Here is a 16,458-nt window from a genome sequence, read left to right on the forward strand (position 1 = left end):
AAAAGTCTGTGCATTTGGTGACAGATATTAAAAAATAAGCTAAACATTTTTTTAGAAAAGTAATCCAATATTTTTTACAATATATTTACCTTTTCTGAGAAAAATATAAAACTAAGGCAATACAGGAAAATAGTGTTATACCAGAATCAAAGACTAAAGACTAAAAAATTCAGTGTTCTAGATAGTGTAGAATCTAAAATATTCATATTTGCAAGAAAAAAAAACCTTTTGAAACCATCTTAAGACTCCACAAAGTTTGAAAACTAAAAATATAGTACTTTAAAATACATTTCAAGTTCACAATGATGATGCTTATAAATTTCTAAAAAATACTTTTTAAATTATTTCAACCGAAGTAAGGGTATTATCACGAAGGCATCTTGCTAACCCGTTTCCTGTACTCGGAGTATTTTTATTCCGAGTGCGGTGTTTTAACAAATTAATTTGTGTCTCCCCCCCTGCATTTGGCTTATCATTTCAGCCATATCGAACGTGGCTTCCAGACGGTGGTCATTATCGTTTTACCTGTGTTAGCATATTTATAGACCAATGCCATTTACGATGCTTGTTGCCAATAAAAAAAAAGACGGGCAAGCCACATGGCCAATCCCGCCAAGGTCAGCCCAGAGAAAACTCTCCCTTTGGTGCACTGAAAACTGGAAGTATCCCAAGGGGCCTGACTTGCCCAATCATATGTTTCCTTGAGGCAAGAAAGCAAAACAAAGCGAAACTTTCCCCTGGGCGATAAGCCTAATCGGGGATTCTTAGCTCTCGGTCCCAGTCCCAGTCCAAGGTGCTTTGACCAAGGGGGCAGAAAACCAAATACAAAACATTGTGTCGTCTATCAAAATCCAATAAATGCGGATCGTCCAATCTGCAGATGCGTCTGTCAAGCGTTAAACGTGCCAGCGGGGATACAGAAGGACCTCGCTTCGAAGAACCCGTAAAAACCCCCCATTAATAAAATAAACTCTTGCTTCGTTTTGCTCTTCTTCAACTTAACACTCTAAATTTTGAAATATCTTTATTAATAATAATTTCTTGCGTACGGTACAATAATGTTTCATATAAGTATTCTTCTCTTTGCAGTGTTTCTGTTATTTTTAAATACATTCAAATTTACACATCTCGCTCTGGGCTTTAGCACTACGACAATAATTGATATATCATAATTATGGTAGAGCTAGGTATATAGATTATATGTAGTGTGTATATATATATATAGATTCATGCTCGTATATATAGTGGCGTAAACAAGTAAACTATACACTTAGGCTTGGTACTATGTATTTGGTTTCGGTTTCGGTTTTGGTAGCGTTGTCTGCCATTGCGAGGATTCTTGGACTTGAGTGGATGAGGCTGCTGCTGGAGGTGAACTAATGCCTTCATTCTTTACAGTTACAGTCAATAAAACGTACGTACAAATCGGCTAACTATCGGCTGTCTGTGGTGTACAAAACGGATGCATGCATATCTCCCAAAAATAAGGGGTTCAAGGGGAAAGGTTCCCTAGTCGGGGACTACAAATCTCTCTAAACTCGACGGGGCCGTTTCATAAGTATTTTTCCTATAATTGTCTTATTGTCTTCGACGTTCTGCCGTCCTTTGTCCTTTGCATTGACTTTGAGTACTTGAAAATTCCATGTGTTTTGATTCAGTTGTCGCCTCTCAAATATCGGATATCAGATATCGGATATCAGATACCGGAAATCGGAAATCAGTGGTGCCTTGCCTTAACCGAAATGAGAGAGAGAGTTGCGGGGAGGAGTGTGAGAGAGTGTGTGAAAACCATTTGCAGAAACCGAATTTGGAAATGTGGCAAGGACTCGTCGTCGCATCTTCTGGTGGGGCCAACTCAGGGGGGCGAACAATGGGGTGCGGCTTAATAACTAGTTAAATATTAGACGCTTTATGGTTTCCCTTCTCCGATAGAACTTTACAACCACTAAAACTATTCACAGCAGTTTATTTACTTGTTTTTGTTTCCATTTCGCTTAGTTCAGTGTCGGTGTGGGAAAATACTCTTGAATGGGGGAAAAGAGCTGGGAGCTGGGTCTGGGGCTGGGGCTGATGAAGACTCTTAAGACCTAAGTTTTGAGGATATTATTTAGAATATCACACATTCCATGTATCTTTGTCTAATCAATATAGTAAGTATAGGTAGTTTTGTTCAACTCAACTAGAACTCGGAGTGTTAATAGGGTGTCTCAACGCGCTTAACCTGTTTGAAGTAAGATTAAAGTGTGTAACTCGGTTTAGATTACATCATATATGTATATACTCGCACTCGGGAGAGTTCAACTTGAAGTCAAAATTATAACGGCAGATCTCTACTAGAACTAAAACTAAATGTTGAGTTTAACTCGTTGGAAATGCGCTGGCTAAGTCGACTATAAAGCGTTTGCCGCAGAAGTGTATTCGTGGGAGTTGGGGGCGGGACAGGAATTCGGGCTGGAGGAATGGTATTTGGACAGGAGGGGGGCGTGGACTCAGAAATACTTTCAGTTTGTGTGCTCGAGTGTCTAATTGTAAAGCTTAAAGCATTCCAACTAAATGCTACATAATCGAATTTAAACTCTTAGCAACCCGTGTCAGTTAATGAATTTCTCATTGTACTCGTACATAGTTTGTTTAAATTTAGTTAAGTTTAGTTTTGGGCTTGGATCAGTAGTCAACAACTTTAGTTACTCGAACTCGAATTCAATTAGCTCCTCCGGTCGTTTATTCTGGTAATCGGTAATCACTTAGTTTAGCTTTAAATTATGTTAAAATACTTAGAGTAAATATTTATAAATGTGTTTGCGCTCCCGTCGTCTCAACTATAGTAGGGTTCACTTGCCATATCTTTTCGGTTCGCACCTGGACTCTACCTGTATCTTGTACCTGGGGGACTGCGGCTGCCCTACACATCGTACGCCTCCTTCTTGAAGTTCGGCCTTCTGCTGGTTGGCACATTCAGCACATTCGCTGTCTTGGCGGTCGTCGTCGGACGCATCATCATCATCCGCATGGTCATGGGCTTGTCCTCCTCCTCGTCGTCGGAGAAGTCGCTCTGCGTCTTCACATGGCCGCCCAGCGCCGGACCGCTAAAATCATTCTCGTCGTCCTCGTCCTCCTAAAGGGATAGAGAAATGATAGGGGGACCATAAAATATGACAGGCAGGGAAAGTCCTTTAGGAAATCAAGAGTTGCTTACGAAAAATGATAAAACATAAATCAAATGAGCTGACACCACGCTGCGTATACTTGATATTCTACACAAGCCCAAGCGAAAGCTCTCTACACGGCCAGCAGGTGGCTCTCAGCGGCAGGGAAATGTACAATACAAACAAAAACATAAGTTAAGTAAAATGTAGGTAAAGATAGATACAGTAAAGCTACAGGGTCTGTATCCTGTCTTTCGGGTAAAAACATCGAAAACAATGAACAAACGAACGAACAAACCAACAAAGGAAATGTAAATGGAAAGTCGGCTTCTCGCACAGTTACTTTACCTGTATATGGGCCTCGATCAGCCGCCAAATTCGATATATGCTATATATATGTGTAATAGTACACATATTATGTACACGCATGGCCCTAGGTTCAAGCACACACACAAGCGATTAGCTAGTCTCTTTCCTAAACCTAAACCTAACCCTCCGGTAAATAATTGTTCTGGACTCTTCAGTTTCGATTTCGTTTTCGTTTCGGTTTAAAAGAGCATCTTGGTTTAACTTAGTTCGGCTTTTTTGACTGGCTAGCTACGAGTATTTGCTGTGCGTTCATTAGTTCTTGGTGTCTTGAGTACAGGTAATTGCTTGCTAACTGATGGATGAGCACTTGGTTTCTACTTGAGTTGACGCGTGGAATTTAGCACTGTCCAAACGTTTTTTTGAGTGTGTCTTTTGAGTGTTTCGGGGTTATCCTAGTGTCTGGTTTGATTTTGTGTTTCTGTTAAAACTTGGCGCTGCCCTCAAGTACGTCTCTCCAGGATTTTGGTTCGTTCTAATTCTAAAACATTGACCAATGGGTGGGAGCAGAGGGGAAGAAGAGCAGAGAATTGTGTGATTAGCGTTAGTGTGTGCAGGAGGTGGCTCAGGGTGGACCTCGTCTATCCTTTCTAGCCGAGGACGAGGAGGACACAACTTACTTCAAAGTCTCCAATAGTGAAGCGTGTCGCCGCTAGTGAATCTTGCGGTGGCATATCCGGACTCATGTTCTGAACAATGGGCGTGAGTTTTGGTTATGCAATCGATATAGATCGGTATTTGGATGTAAGCATTGTCAAATAGAAGGAGCAAGCGCAAGAGTGAGGAGTGGATCATTAGGTGAGAGAAAGACACAATTAGTCACACGTAAAGACCAGAGAGATAGAAAGAGATGAGCTTAGAAGTAACTTAGCCTAACAACACAACGAATGGCACAAAGAAAGCCCAAGTCCAGACCGAATCGATCCGGATCGGGGTCCTCACTTACATCGTCATCGTTGTCGATCATCTCCTTGGTGGAGGCGGTTGTTTCGTTTCGCCGGATCGATCCCTGGTGGATGTCCAGGTCCACCTTCAGGCACTGGAAGCTGCGCATCAGGAACACAATGGGCATGGGCAAAACGCCGGCCAGGATCATGGATAGGGCAATGCCCATCACCCAGTTGGGGTAGTCCTTCTGTTCAATCATGCCCTGGTTAAGGAATAAGGTAATATATTTGCATTCGAGTTAGAAGAAGATTTTGCTTCCACTCACCAAGTCGGCATTCCAAGCTCCATAAGTGGGGTTCCTGATGACCATAAAGATTATGGAGGAGGCCAGAATGCACACCATAATGACGGGGCCAATATACCTCCAGGTCCACTGCCAGTACCGGCCGGGTCGGTAGCCCGTCATCTGGTAAATGTCCTCGGTGAAGCTGGAAAATGATCAGCGTCCTTTAGGGTTCGTTGCTCTAAAAGAGTAAAAAACACTCCCAACTCACCGCTCATGTCCGTAGATGAAGATCACCGCTATCATCTCCATAAGGGCCACCACCACCAGGCCAATAGTGCCGGCAAAGGAGTCGAACATCTTGAGCCAGTACTCGCCGGCACCTGTGCAGAAGATGAAGCCGACAATAAAGCAGAAGAGACACACCACGCCAGTGACATGCTGTTTCTTAACCCGCTTGACAATGTCTATGTCGAACAGAGTACAGAGCATGCCCTCCAGGATGCCGATCTGAGAGCCCAGGCCCAGCGAGAGCAGCATGGTGAAGAAGAGCACCGCCCAGAAGGGAGCTCCGGGCAGCTCCACGATGGCCTGCGTGAAGACGATGAAGGCCAAGCCCGTGCCCTCGGCGGCCTAGGGGGAGGGTGGAATATAGAACTCTGAGTAATCCCTTCTAGCTTCCACTGCAAAATTCCTATTAGACAGTACTCACATTGTCCAGCTCGTGGGCCAGGCTGCACTCGCTCAGCTGCAGACGAGACAGCTCCGTGGTGTTTACCTGGCTCATGGCATGCTCGTAGGCCACTGTGGTGGTGTCATTCCTGGCCAGCAGATTGCTCTTCACCAGGATCTCCGTGTTGCTAGAGGGAAGAGCAGAAGGGCAGGGAGAATCACAATCAATTCCAATTCCGGATGAAATCGGTTCAAACCCGTCGATGGACACTGACTGGCGGTTCAAGAGCAATTGTGCATAACTCAACGTAGGCCCGGGTCCGTTAATTGATGCAAATTGACAGACACGACCGCGATTCCATCGATGCCGTGTATCGATTCCGAGAGGGAGATACACCCTCATTGATACGCAAATGGATACAAAGGCGGCGGTCGCCCTGCGCCGGTTACAACTGGTCGGTCGCTTGGGTCGGCTTATTAATGACCACCGATGCGTGTGACGCACTCCCACTCCCAGTTCCCGTTCTAGTTCTCAGCCCGACTCACCTGGCTATGCAGCGGTCCACGTTGACGGTGGCCTTGAAACCGAGAATGGCGAAGATGACGACACTGGCATAGATGGCGGTGACGGCGTTGCAGACGGACACCAGCAGGACGTCCCGCACACAGTTGTTCTTGGGCGTGTTGTAGCTGCCGAAGGCTATCAGGGACCCAAAGGCCAGGCCAAATGAGTAAAAGACCTGGGTGGCCGCATCCAGCCAGACCGTCGGCTCTAGTAGCTTCTCCACCTTCGGCGTGTACATGTGCATCAACCCGGCCCCGGCGCCGCGCAACGTAATGCCGCGTATGAAGAAGATGGTCAGCACGATGTAGGGGAACAGGGAGGTGAAGTAGACCACCTTGCCGGAGCTCTGGATGCCCTTCATCACGATGAAGAAGACAATGGTCCAGGAGAGCAGCAGGCAGAGCACGATCCACCACTTCAGGCCGCCGGGCTCGTCCATGGACGGAGCGGCATCCAGGGTGGTGCGGTACCAGAAGTACGTCGTCTCCGAGGACTTGGCGCACTCCTCCAGCTCGAAGCCCGTGCTGTTTGTGGGACAGGTGGACCAGGGCAGTGGGTACTATGGGAGGCAGGGGAGCAAGTAATAAAATATAAGCGTTTAGCTACTTCAAAATCCAATTCCCCACTCACCCGAAAACTATTGAAGAGGTAGAAGAACACCCACGTGATAATCACATTGTAGTAGAGAGCCACAAATAGCGTCACAATGCACGACGAGATGCCAATGCCTCCCAGCCAGGGATGGATAGTGTTCCACACGCCCAGCGCACCCAATCGCATTCTCTGGCCAATGCCCAGCTCAATGAGAAACAGGGGTATGCCCTCCAGTATCAGCATAATCATGAAGGGTATCAGGAAGGCACCTGGAATGGGGAAAGCCAGAGAAAATATATGAGAAAATAATACAAAAAGGGTGTTAATTTATAATACATATATTGCTTATTTAACTTTACAAATAATTTTAAGCTTTAAAATGTTTTAAGATTGAATTGAATAATTTTAACTTTTTAAAGAAACAACTTTTATTTTTCAAGATTTTATAATAATATATATTTATTTAATATCCTAATAAAAACCCGGAATTATATTTAAATTATCAATAAAAATTCGAGCTCATTTTGAAGTTATATATTAAATAACTAGAGGCTCTTTGGGAATTAGACACATTTTATTATTTTATTTATTTATTTAAAATGAATTAATTACTTTCACTTTACTCTAATTGGAATGACAGAAGAGTGGAAGAATGGCTTCAACATTTGTTAATTTCCATTTTTTGTGCAAATCCACTTGATTGACAAGCGAACCCGACACAAAATCAATGCGCAGCAGGCCGGAAATTTGCATTTCTGGTCGGGGCGGGAAATATCTGGCTGGCAGAGCTGGAAACTAGAGAGTATTCCGGATTCGATGCCTCCGTCACCTTGTCAATTGTAATTGTAATTGAATTAAAAGCAGGGTGGGGTTGGCTCGCCATTAGAATGGTGCGTGCTCAGAGCTCACCCGGTCCAAGGCCGCCAATTGGGCCCTTCCGCCGTCGAAAGCCGTGCAATTAGTGCACATTAAATCCCATAATGTTATTATTAGAGCCGTGCACCTGATTAGCTGCAGTTCGTTGGCCACCTGATATTGGATATACCGCATATGGAATGTGACAGGTGGGCCGAAGTGGGGTTGGGGAGGGCTATTACCCATTTTGGCGTTATCGCTCGCTTGACGCGTGCAGGCCGACCAGACATTGATTGAACAATTCTGCAGCAGTTGGCGCTTTTCGTAATCCGAGTCTCTGCGATACATTCCAGGCCAGCTCAGGCAGGGACAAGAATTGAATAGGTAATCGAATAGGTATTATTTCATACAGAAAAGCTAACTAATCAGATTTATATTTGGCTTTTAGCTATCCTAAAGTTCTTTAAGAAATATGCGTTGTAAAACAGTAGTTTGACTTGTTATCTTTATGACTACTTAACTTTAAAAGACTTAAAACTTTCTTCCCCTACTCACCTCCTCCATTCTGTTGGCACAGGTAGGGAAAGCGCCAGATGTTGCCCAGACCCACCGAGTAGCCAATGATGCTGAGGAAGAACTGCATCTTGCCGCTCCAGGCGGCACGCTCCGGCTCCCCGCCAGGGATGTCCACCGACTGCACGGAGTTGCGCTGCGGCGCTGTGAGGACGATGGTCACTCCGTGGGTTCCATCTCCCCGGGCCCGTGTGTTCAGTGGCGCCATTTCGTGGCCGTTGCGCGGCGCATCGATGATTTTGGTGGCAGCCATCAACGTGCGGATTTACCTGGCGAAGTGTCCGTGTCCGGGTCCGTGGTTACCTGCTGGAAAAGTGGAGCAATCGGTTAGGAAGAGGCACACTACAATTGGTCGCCTGTTTGATCGATACTCCTCGAGTATCCCTGAGTGAGTGTGCATGAATGCGGCTTTATTTGCCCATTTGTGTGGTGGTTTGTCCTTGAGACCGCCTTCTAGTGGCTGCTAACTCAATTTGGTTCCTAATTGTTTGCCATCAGGCGGGTTCCATCCTGGTTAATGGAAACTTTCCCAGAAAGTCTCATTCCTATTTTCTGTCTTTTTCGTAATTTCATTACTATGCAAATTCGGTTTCGGTCCGTGGAGTGTGTACACAGCATGTGTGTTTATTAGTTTCTGCATAATTCCTTGACGCTAATTCATTCGCTTCAGATTCCCAAAATATGTATGCTTCGTTCAGGCACGTATGAATGTCAGGGGTCGTGGGTTAATTGGATCCCTAGTTTCTGCACAAAAACAAAAAAGGACCTCCTGGGACTGAAAACGAGGTAGTGAAACAAGGTGGCCTCTTGATGTAAAAGGTAAAAAGGGGAACTATATTAAGTTACACTATCAGAGGAATAGAATTTTAAGAAGCTCATTAACGTTAACAAAATAGTTTAGCATTTAAAAGTTTAAATTTTGCAAATATTCATAGAAGGTTAGACCGGAATCGATGTCCCTTTAAGCCCTTACATCTTTATTTCAAGTCGCAAATCATGGTTAAATATCGATAAACCTAAGCCACCCACTTGGTACCCCTGAAACGTGACTTCCTGAACCTTGTTGCTCGGTGTAAAGGCGAGCCAAAAACTGTGTTGACTACCGCAGAAGGTCGTTGTAAATTGAAAGAGCAGCCCCGAAAAAGAGCAAGGCAGGCAGAGGTTGGGCCAGAGGAGGTCTATGTGGTGGCTATTTACTTGGAGGCTCGTCCTCTGTTGCTGACGTAGTAAATTAAAGCCAGAGAGAGAGCGTGGCAGTAAGTGGCGCCACGAGAAAGAGATGGCTTCAGCGTGGGTGTGTTGCTCGCAGCAGCAGCAGCAGCAGCTGTGTGGCAAGAAGCAGCTATCGGAGGGAAATCCACCACTCGGAGAGAGAGGAAAGCTCGGCGGAGGAGCTTTTGGCGTCCTGCCGCTTCATTGATGGGCACATGGGAGCGGAGTGGCCCAAGGGGAACGCACACCTCCATCACAGATACACTCCCCCTCTATTCCTATATTCATTTTCTATTCCGCCATACCCTGCGTATACGTAATGCGCTATGACGTCTTTTGATGGCTGTGCGGATTGCGCTTCTGCCGCCCATTCGGTATAAATATTTACCCATTTATTGCCACGCCACAGAATGTATCACCCGGATGCACAAACCAAAAATTATAGCCTCAAGCTGCCGCATCTCTGATTAAATTGCATGGAAATGGTCAATAATCACAGGACCACCGACAGTCCGTATGCACTTTGTCCACCCCTGGAGACACCTCCGACAGCACCTAGACCTCCGACATCCTCTGACATCTTCGGGGTAAAACTCAGCGGGCGACGGACTGATTACACAATCCGGTTGCTGTTACGTAAACCTCCGACGAGTGTGTGAAAATATTAAAGTCCTGTGATTGTTGTGCTGTTGCTTTTTGCGTCGCAACTTGCTCGGAATACCACGACCCACCCCTTACCCGCAGTCACCGGCTTTTCTAAATAAAGCTCTGGCCAGGATGTAGCGGCCATGGCCCTGTCATTGGAACGGCTTAGCCCACTTTGGCTAAAAACACAATGCTTAAGCCATTGGCGTAGGAAATTACTCAATGAGGGGTCAAGATTGATGGCCACAAAGTGCGCCTGATTGGCTTTGACAGGATGTAATTGGATAACGGAGATCCCGTGGCTGCTCTCTTACATAATTCCCTTGTTTATCCAAACACGTGGAATAACTTAATATTTAATGGGGATTTTACAGAGAAGATAAATATTTTGGGATACTTCAAGATTTAAAAGGTTTTTCAGGTAAGCATTTTCTGTAAGCTATTTAAGAGTGCTTCAAAAACAAAGGTTTTCTTTTCTTAATTTAGTATGTTTGATGTTTAGTTTAATACTAAATTAACTGTTTTCCGCTTGTTTTTATAACATAAAAGTTATTTGTTAAATGTTGCTGTTCATCCAAAAATATTTAAGATAAATCATAATAATAAAAGAGTTTCATTCAAATTTTATATTTATATACATATAAAATTGTCAAATTGTAATAGCATTTAATATTATATTTTTCTTAGTGCACAGTGTGCGAATATTCAAAGCTAAGAAAACATTTCCGGGTGGAATTTAAATGAATGGAAATTTACCAGGAGAAACACTAAAAAATACCCAGCTACCACAAAGCAACTCACACACAGGTAGGAAAGCTTTGTGCCCTTAAATCCCTATATAAAAATACACAAAGGACCAAGAGAATTGCGTCGCAGCAAAAGGATATGCCGAAAAAAAAAAACAAGTTCATCCCCTTTTCATCTCTCGCGGGTCAGGGAATCGGAATAAAATTAAAGCTTCTTCCCGGGTTAAAGTGCCCTCGAAATAGTTTAAAACAAAAAAGGAGGGACAAAAAGAGCGATGGAATCGCGAATCTGATGACATGGCGTGTTTCCAGGCTAAATCGATAAGAAGCAATATACAGAATGAGGAAGGTGCATGGGTGGGATTGGAAAATGGAAAGTGCGGTGGGACAGGCAGCTGTCTTTTCCTATTCTGCCTAAACCGGTTTGAGTTTGATTGCCAATGAAATACACTGTGTTTATGCAATCGATTTTGCACATTTCATACATTGGGGTTTTTGTTTACGCCACACATGAATAATATTCGCAGTGCGAATAGCTCAAAAACGCTCACAAACGCTGCTCTTGAACTTAAAATGCCAACTATTAGTGCCATATTTGTGGCTATTTTGGGATCCATTCGAAATACACACAAAACCCCATTGCGCAAGTGGCTCTGTTGCCAATTTGGCCCTTTTCCTAAAAAATAAAAGGAGAGGAAAACAGAATAGTAATTGATTTGGCCATCGTTTGGCGCCAAGGCGAGCATTGCGCCGAAAATCCAGCGAGGACATGACCGCCAGCCCCAAAAAAAAAACACCCGCACTTCCGCTTCCGCCTGACCTTGATACCCTGCCTTCGATGTGTGCATCCTCGGGCATAGTCGCCTAGCAATAAGCCCCTGCTTGGTCAGGATTACTGAAAATGAGGGAAACCCCTTGCCGCTCAGCCGCGGTGTTGGGTTCCAGCTCCCGTCTGGAGCTTCGTCTTCGCCTCAGTGTCCGTATTGTTTACGCACGCCTAACCTTGGTCAGCTGCTGCTGCTCTATCGAAGGACGGTTTGTTTTTGCAACAATATTATGTAAATAAACGCAGCTGATGGAAAGTTTTCAGTCAGTTTTAACCAGTTTATGGTTAGAAGAGCAGAGTAATGGGTTTCAAGTGTTATTCCAAAGGAAAAATATGATTTGTTTGCTGAGATACTCAGAAAATTATATATAATTCAAACAATAGCTGTTTATATTTGATTTAAAAACAGAAGTAACTTTTATTATAAGAAACGAATAAAATACCTTTTCTTTTGTTATAAAAAAACGTTTGCTTTGTCTGGCAAATCATTAGTTTTGCACAAGGTAAGCTCAATCAATCAAATAACGAAATTCAATTACATTTAATTTCGTTGGAAATAAAGCCAGCAAAGCCTCATGCAACTCAATCAATAATGGGCTTGTTGTTATTATTGTGAATTATATTTGAGTTTAAAAAAGGTTTACTGATAAAACCTACTATTTGTAATTCAAAGGACCTTATAAATATAAGTTACTATATTATATATATTTCGAATTTTCAATATTTAATTTTAATTTATTATCGCAATTCCTGAAACTACTGTAGTAAGCTTTTAGAAATACCAAAGGACTCGCACTCTAACCCCGCCGCGTAGATCCTTTGTGCGACTTAACCTTTCAGCCAGGCAAACAATCAATAAAGAGCATATTTTCTATTCCCAAGAACCAAAGACAGCGTTAATATTTTAGCCAAGAGCGTTTGCTCGGTCACATGCACTCGTCTGGCCGAGCACAGTGCCAAAATGCCAGTGCCTTATATAGACTATATATCATATCCCCCGTACATGCACAACTTTCGCTCTCACTGCAGAGAGAGAAATGGGCAAACAATGAGAGAGGGAGAGATAGCGAGAGAGAGAGAAAAGGTGGCCTGCAATCAGACAGGCACAAAGTTCAATTTCTTGTGCTTCCTTCTTTTCGTGTTTGCTTTTCCTTTTCTTTTTTTTTTTGGCACAGCATCAACATCAACTGTTGGCCTGTTGAGGACGCTGAGAAGGGCGGTGTGAGCTTTCCGCAACCAAACAAAAATCAACCCCTCGATGGCTAATGCCATTGCCAGCCCCAATGCATTTTATCAGCATCTCCAAAATAATTACAAGTTTGCTCTTGAAAAGTATTTTGGAATGTTTCAATATAGGATTAACTTGATAAATTCAGCAAGAGTTTGTGATAATTGTAGGTATTATTAAGTCTTCTTTAAACTTTCATACATTTAAAATTATACCCAAGTCTCCAGGAGATTTTGAAATCTGTCTAAATGATTTTTCTTGTCCCCTTTAGGATCAAGTTAGAAATTGTAACTTCATTTCATAGAAATATCTAAAATCGAACCTCTTAAAGTTAATAATCAGTAATTTTCCTTGTTCCTTACTTAAATCTCCAGGAGAATATGAAATATCCTCTAAAATAAAACGGGAAAACATATCCATATCGTTTTTAGGATCAATGTAGAAATTGTGTCTTTATAATTATAACAAAATCTAAAATCGATTCAAAGTCATATAGATGCAAATTGTAACTAAATCTCCAGGAGAATTCGTATCTCCACAACATCAAATCTCCACCTTTAGTCAAGTTTGGAATTGTATCCAAATTTCAGTAAACCCCAAACAAATACAGTATGGAGATGCAAATTGTATCTAAATCCCCCGGAGATTTCGAAAAGTTCCCCTGAAATAAGGGGTTTTCTAATTGCTTTCCTCTATCTAACCCTCGAGATCAAATTAAAAATGGTTGTTTACCCTCAGCCGGTCGGTCTGGTCAAGTGATTAATCACTTGCCGTGGGCTCTTGCCAAAATCTGATGTTAGCCATACCCCATAGACATTTTTATAGTAGTATATGCCATGACAACGTGCAAATAGGTGCACTTTGTTGGTGTTTTGGAATGCAAACTCTAGAATAGAATGCACGAAAATGCAGATTTTTCGCTGGGTGTTCAAAGGCACGAAACAATTGAAATTTGCATGTGGGAGAGTTCAGTGCTTTTCATGGAATTCCACGTGCAAACCACCAAACTCGCTATTTTTTTTTTATTCCATTCTGCCAAAACGAGGAAGAGCTCTGGACAGAGAGAGAGAGAGAGAGAGGGTAGAGCGAGAGAAAGATAAAGAGAGACAAAGGTCCTTTGAATGCGCGTGTATTGGTGGGCAGGACACGTCAGGCAGAGAGTTTCGTACCAAAGTTTGTCTTGGCTTAGCTTCTCGGGATTGCGACTCCAAAAAATTCCTGGCTGCTGTTAAGGGCGGATTTTCCACACACACACACTCACACAGACGCACAATTGCGCTTAAATTTTAATCTGGAAAATCTTCTTTTCTATTAACTTGGCAGAACTGCGTTTAAATACTGGCTATGCGCTCAGCGAAATGCACACTCGGTTCGGGAATCCGTTTCGTTCGACGAATTTTCTGCGTTTGGGTTTTTCCGTTTTCCGTGTCGGAGCTTTGCTCGATTTTCACGACCGTTGATTTGTGCTTTCCGTTGTAAACTGAATCCGAGTTGCTTGGCGCCGCGCGAAGCTTGCTGTTCGCGTGGTGGATTGTCGGATTTCGGTGGTGGATTCTCACGCACGCACACTACGCAGATGCCGCACCACCACCAGCCTAATATGTGTGGCGCTGACGCAGGACGCAGGACTCTGCATGGAAATTTTTTCGGAGGGCGGCTGCGAGCGGGCTTAATTTGGGCAAAGCTTCACTTTCATTGATTCGCCAGCCGCCAGCGAAAGGAGGCCAAAAGCTCGGCGAGCACGTGGCTCCTTTGAGGGGTTGAAGGCGTAAATGCCGCCGCTATGGCTGATTTAGGAGTGGTGGTTGCGAAAGGAAGGCACAGGAACAGAGAGAGGGAGAGAGTGAAAGAGAATGGGAGAGCCAAAGAGCGAAGAACTGAAGGAATTAAGAATGTTAAATATTAAAATGAAAATCCATAATGTATATTCCAACAAAAATTAAATTAATATTTAAGAAATACACAATGTTGCCAAAGTTATTGTTATTAATTAAAGACTAGCTATAAGTTTCATCATTATTTTATTAGATTTAAAAATAACCGTCACAAAAAAGTCAACTTTTCATTGCAGACTTCAGGGCGCTACAATGTCGCATGCCGCTAGAGGGCGCTTTTTTGTGTGACCATTTATATCGGTTAGAGATGACAGTTTACTTAATCGAAGATATCGTTAGTATCGCTTGACAACATACGATGAGCGCGCTTTTTAAAAAATTTTATAGAATACCCTCGCAGAGTATTACATTTTTGGCAGAAACGCAATTAGGGAGTTTTCTTCGACCCTATAAAACAGGTCCGCTGGAGTTGGTAAACATTTCAACATAATTAAACAGTTTGTTTATCTGTTGAAATTAACTTTGTGTAGAATAGTTATAATTATTGATTTAAAAACGTACCGAATACCTGTTACAAGTGATTCATTCATCAATGGTCCCCTTTCCAGTGGCGTCATTTTAATTGACCAAGCGCATACGGAAGAATGTCATATTTATGAGCATTAAAAATGTGTTGATAAGAGAAACTGATAAGCTAAATTTGCTAGGAAATCTGATTGCAATAATCCAAAGAAGTGTCAGAGATATTTTGAACGATAAGCTTTTGGGTGGTCTTCGTATGTTTAATTGTGTAATGCGAATTATTTCCACTTATCTAGCGGGTATATAAAAGACGTCCAATATCAGTGGATATTCAGAAAGCAGAACGACTTCTTAAAGAGTTAAATTTTTTAACTTCTCGAAAGTCCTTCAATTTTCAAAATGAGCCAATCCTTGATACTCGCTCTTTTGGCCCTGCTCGCTGCCAGCAATGCGGCATCCGTGGACCAAGTCCTTGATCAGCAATGGCGTGATTTCACTCTGGAGCATCGCAGAATCTACCAGAACGCCGCCGAGGAGCGCTTCCGCCTGAAGGTGTTCAGTGAGAACAGAAACGCGATTATCGAGCACAACCAGCGATTCGCTGCTGGTAAGGTGAGCTTCAAGCTGGCGATCAACGAGTACGCTGACCTAACGAGCGAGGAGTTTAACGAGCTGATGAATGGCTTTAACTTTAACTTCACGCAGCAGTAAGTCAACTCTAGAGATTTAAATTACTTTTTCGCATGTCCTGTAATTTGTTCATTTACTTGAAATTATTTCAGGGTTACAGACGCCAGTTGGGACGATGTGACCTTCTTCTCGCCAGAGTTCGTCAGCCTGCCCAGTTCTGTGGATTGGCGCTCCAAGGGCGCCGTTACGCCCGTGAAGAATCAGAAGCAGTGTGGCAGCTGCTGGGCCTTTGCTAGCACGGGAACCCTGGAGGGTCTGCAGTTTCGCAAGACCGGGAAGCTGGTTGCCCTGTCCGAGCAAAACCTGGTGGACTGCTCCACAAACTGGGGAAATCAGGGCTGCCAAGGCGGCTTCATGACCAACGCTTTCAATTACATCCGGGAAAATGGCGGCATCGACACAGAGGTCTCGTATCCCTATAAGGGCATCAATGACAAGTGCAAGTACAACAAGGCGGCGATCGGAGCCACAGTCACGGGATTCAGAATACTGCCCAAGGGCGACGAGAACAAGCTGGCCGATGCGGTGGCCAACATCGGACCTATTTCGGTGGCCATTAACGCCTCCCCCAGGTCCTTCCAATTCTACTCCAAGGGAGTGTACAACGAGCCCGCCTGCGATTCCGAGAAGTTGAATCACGGCGTCACGGTTGTAGGCTACGGCAGGGAGGCCGGCAAGGACTACTGGCTGGTGAAGAACTCCTGGGGCACCAGCTGGGGCGACAAGGGCTACATCAAGATGCTGAGGAACGGGAAGAACCAGTGCGGCATCAGCACCATTCCCGTCTATCCGACGCTTTAGTGGAGAACTTA

The 16,458-nt window shown here is 43.8% G+C and overlaps 2 protein-coding genes across 6 annotated transcripts; one reads left to right on the forward strand and one right to left on the reverse strand.

Annotated features, from left to right (window-relative positions):
• Positions 1-977: 977 nt before the first annotated feature.
• LOC108081246 (sodium-dependent neutral amino acid transporter B(0)AT3) lies at positions 978-14,061 on the reverse strand. Of its 5 annotated transcripts, XR_001770946.2 has the most exons (11): positions 13,769-14,061; positions 7,925-8,248; positions 6,551-6,783; positions 5,902-6,479; positions 5,396-5,543; positions 4,955-5,316; positions 4,726-4,888; positions 4,459-4,662; positions 4,133-4,201; positions 3,495-3,993; positions 3,018-3,115 (listed from the first exon to the last, which is right to left on the reverse strand). XR_001770946.2 is itself a non-coding variant. In XM_070288927.1 (9 exons), the coding sequence occupies exons 2-9, from the start codon at positions 8,193-8,195 to the stop codon at positions 2,903-2,905; spliced, it is 2,172 nt and encodes a 723-aa protein (XP_070145028.1). In that variant the 5' UTR covers positions 8,196-8,245; positions 13,916-14,061; the 3' UTR covers positions 978-2,902. The 5 variants fall into 5 exon arrangements, 4 of the variants coding, with proteins under 4 accessions (XP_070145028.1, XP_017031819.1, XP_017031818.1 ...); XM_070288927.1 differs by lacking the exons at positions 3,495-3,993; positions 4,133-4,201 and having other exon boundaries at positions 978-3,115; positions 7,925-8,245; positions 13,916-14,061; XM_017176330.3 differs by lacking the exons at positions 3,495-3,993; positions 4,133-4,201 and having other exon boundaries at positions 978-3,115; positions 13,916-14,061.
• A 1,246-nt stretch (positions 14,062-15,307) lies between these two features.
• Positions 15,308-16,458, forward strand: LOC108080922 (cathepsin L1-like). Its single transcript, XM_017175826.2, has 2 exons — positions 15,308-15,663; positions 15,739-16,458. Exons 1-2 carry the CDS (start codon positions 15,356-15,358, stop codon positions 16,445-16,447), a joined length of 1,017 nt encoding a protein of 338 aa, XP_017031315.1. The 5' UTR covers positions 15,308-15,355; the 3' UTR covers positions 16,448-16,458.

The sequence above is a fragment of the Drosophila kikkawai genome, chromosome 2L (assembly GCF_030179895.1).
Source record: "Drosophila kikkawai strain 14028-0561.14 chromosome 2L, DkikHiC1v2, whole genome shotgun sequence".
Taxonomy (NCBI): domain Eukaryota; kingdom Metazoa; phylum Arthropoda; class Insecta; order Diptera; family Drosophilidae; genus Drosophila; species Drosophila kikkawai.

Coding starts and splice junctions, on each gene's coding strand:
- LOC108081246 (XM_070288927.1), bottom strand. CDS start 8,195: ATGGCTGCCACCAAAATCATCGATGCGCCGCGCAACGGCCACGAAATG. Junction 5,544..5,901: donor GTGGACCGCTGCATAGCCAG/GTGAGTCGGGCT, acceptor TCTTCCCTCTAG/CAACACGGAGATCCTGGTGA. Junction 5,317..5,395: donor TGGCCCACGAGCTGGACAAT/GTGAGTACTGTC, acceptor CCCTCCCCCTAG/GCCGCCGAGGGCACGGGCTT.
- LOC108080922 (XM_017175826.2), top strand. CDS start 15,356: ATGAGCCAATCCTTGATACTCGCTCTTTTGGCCCTGCTCGCTGCCAGC. Junction 15,664..15,738: donor AACTTTAACTTCACGCAGCA/GTAAGTCAACTC, acceptor AAATTATTTCAG/GGTTACAGACGCCAGTTGGG.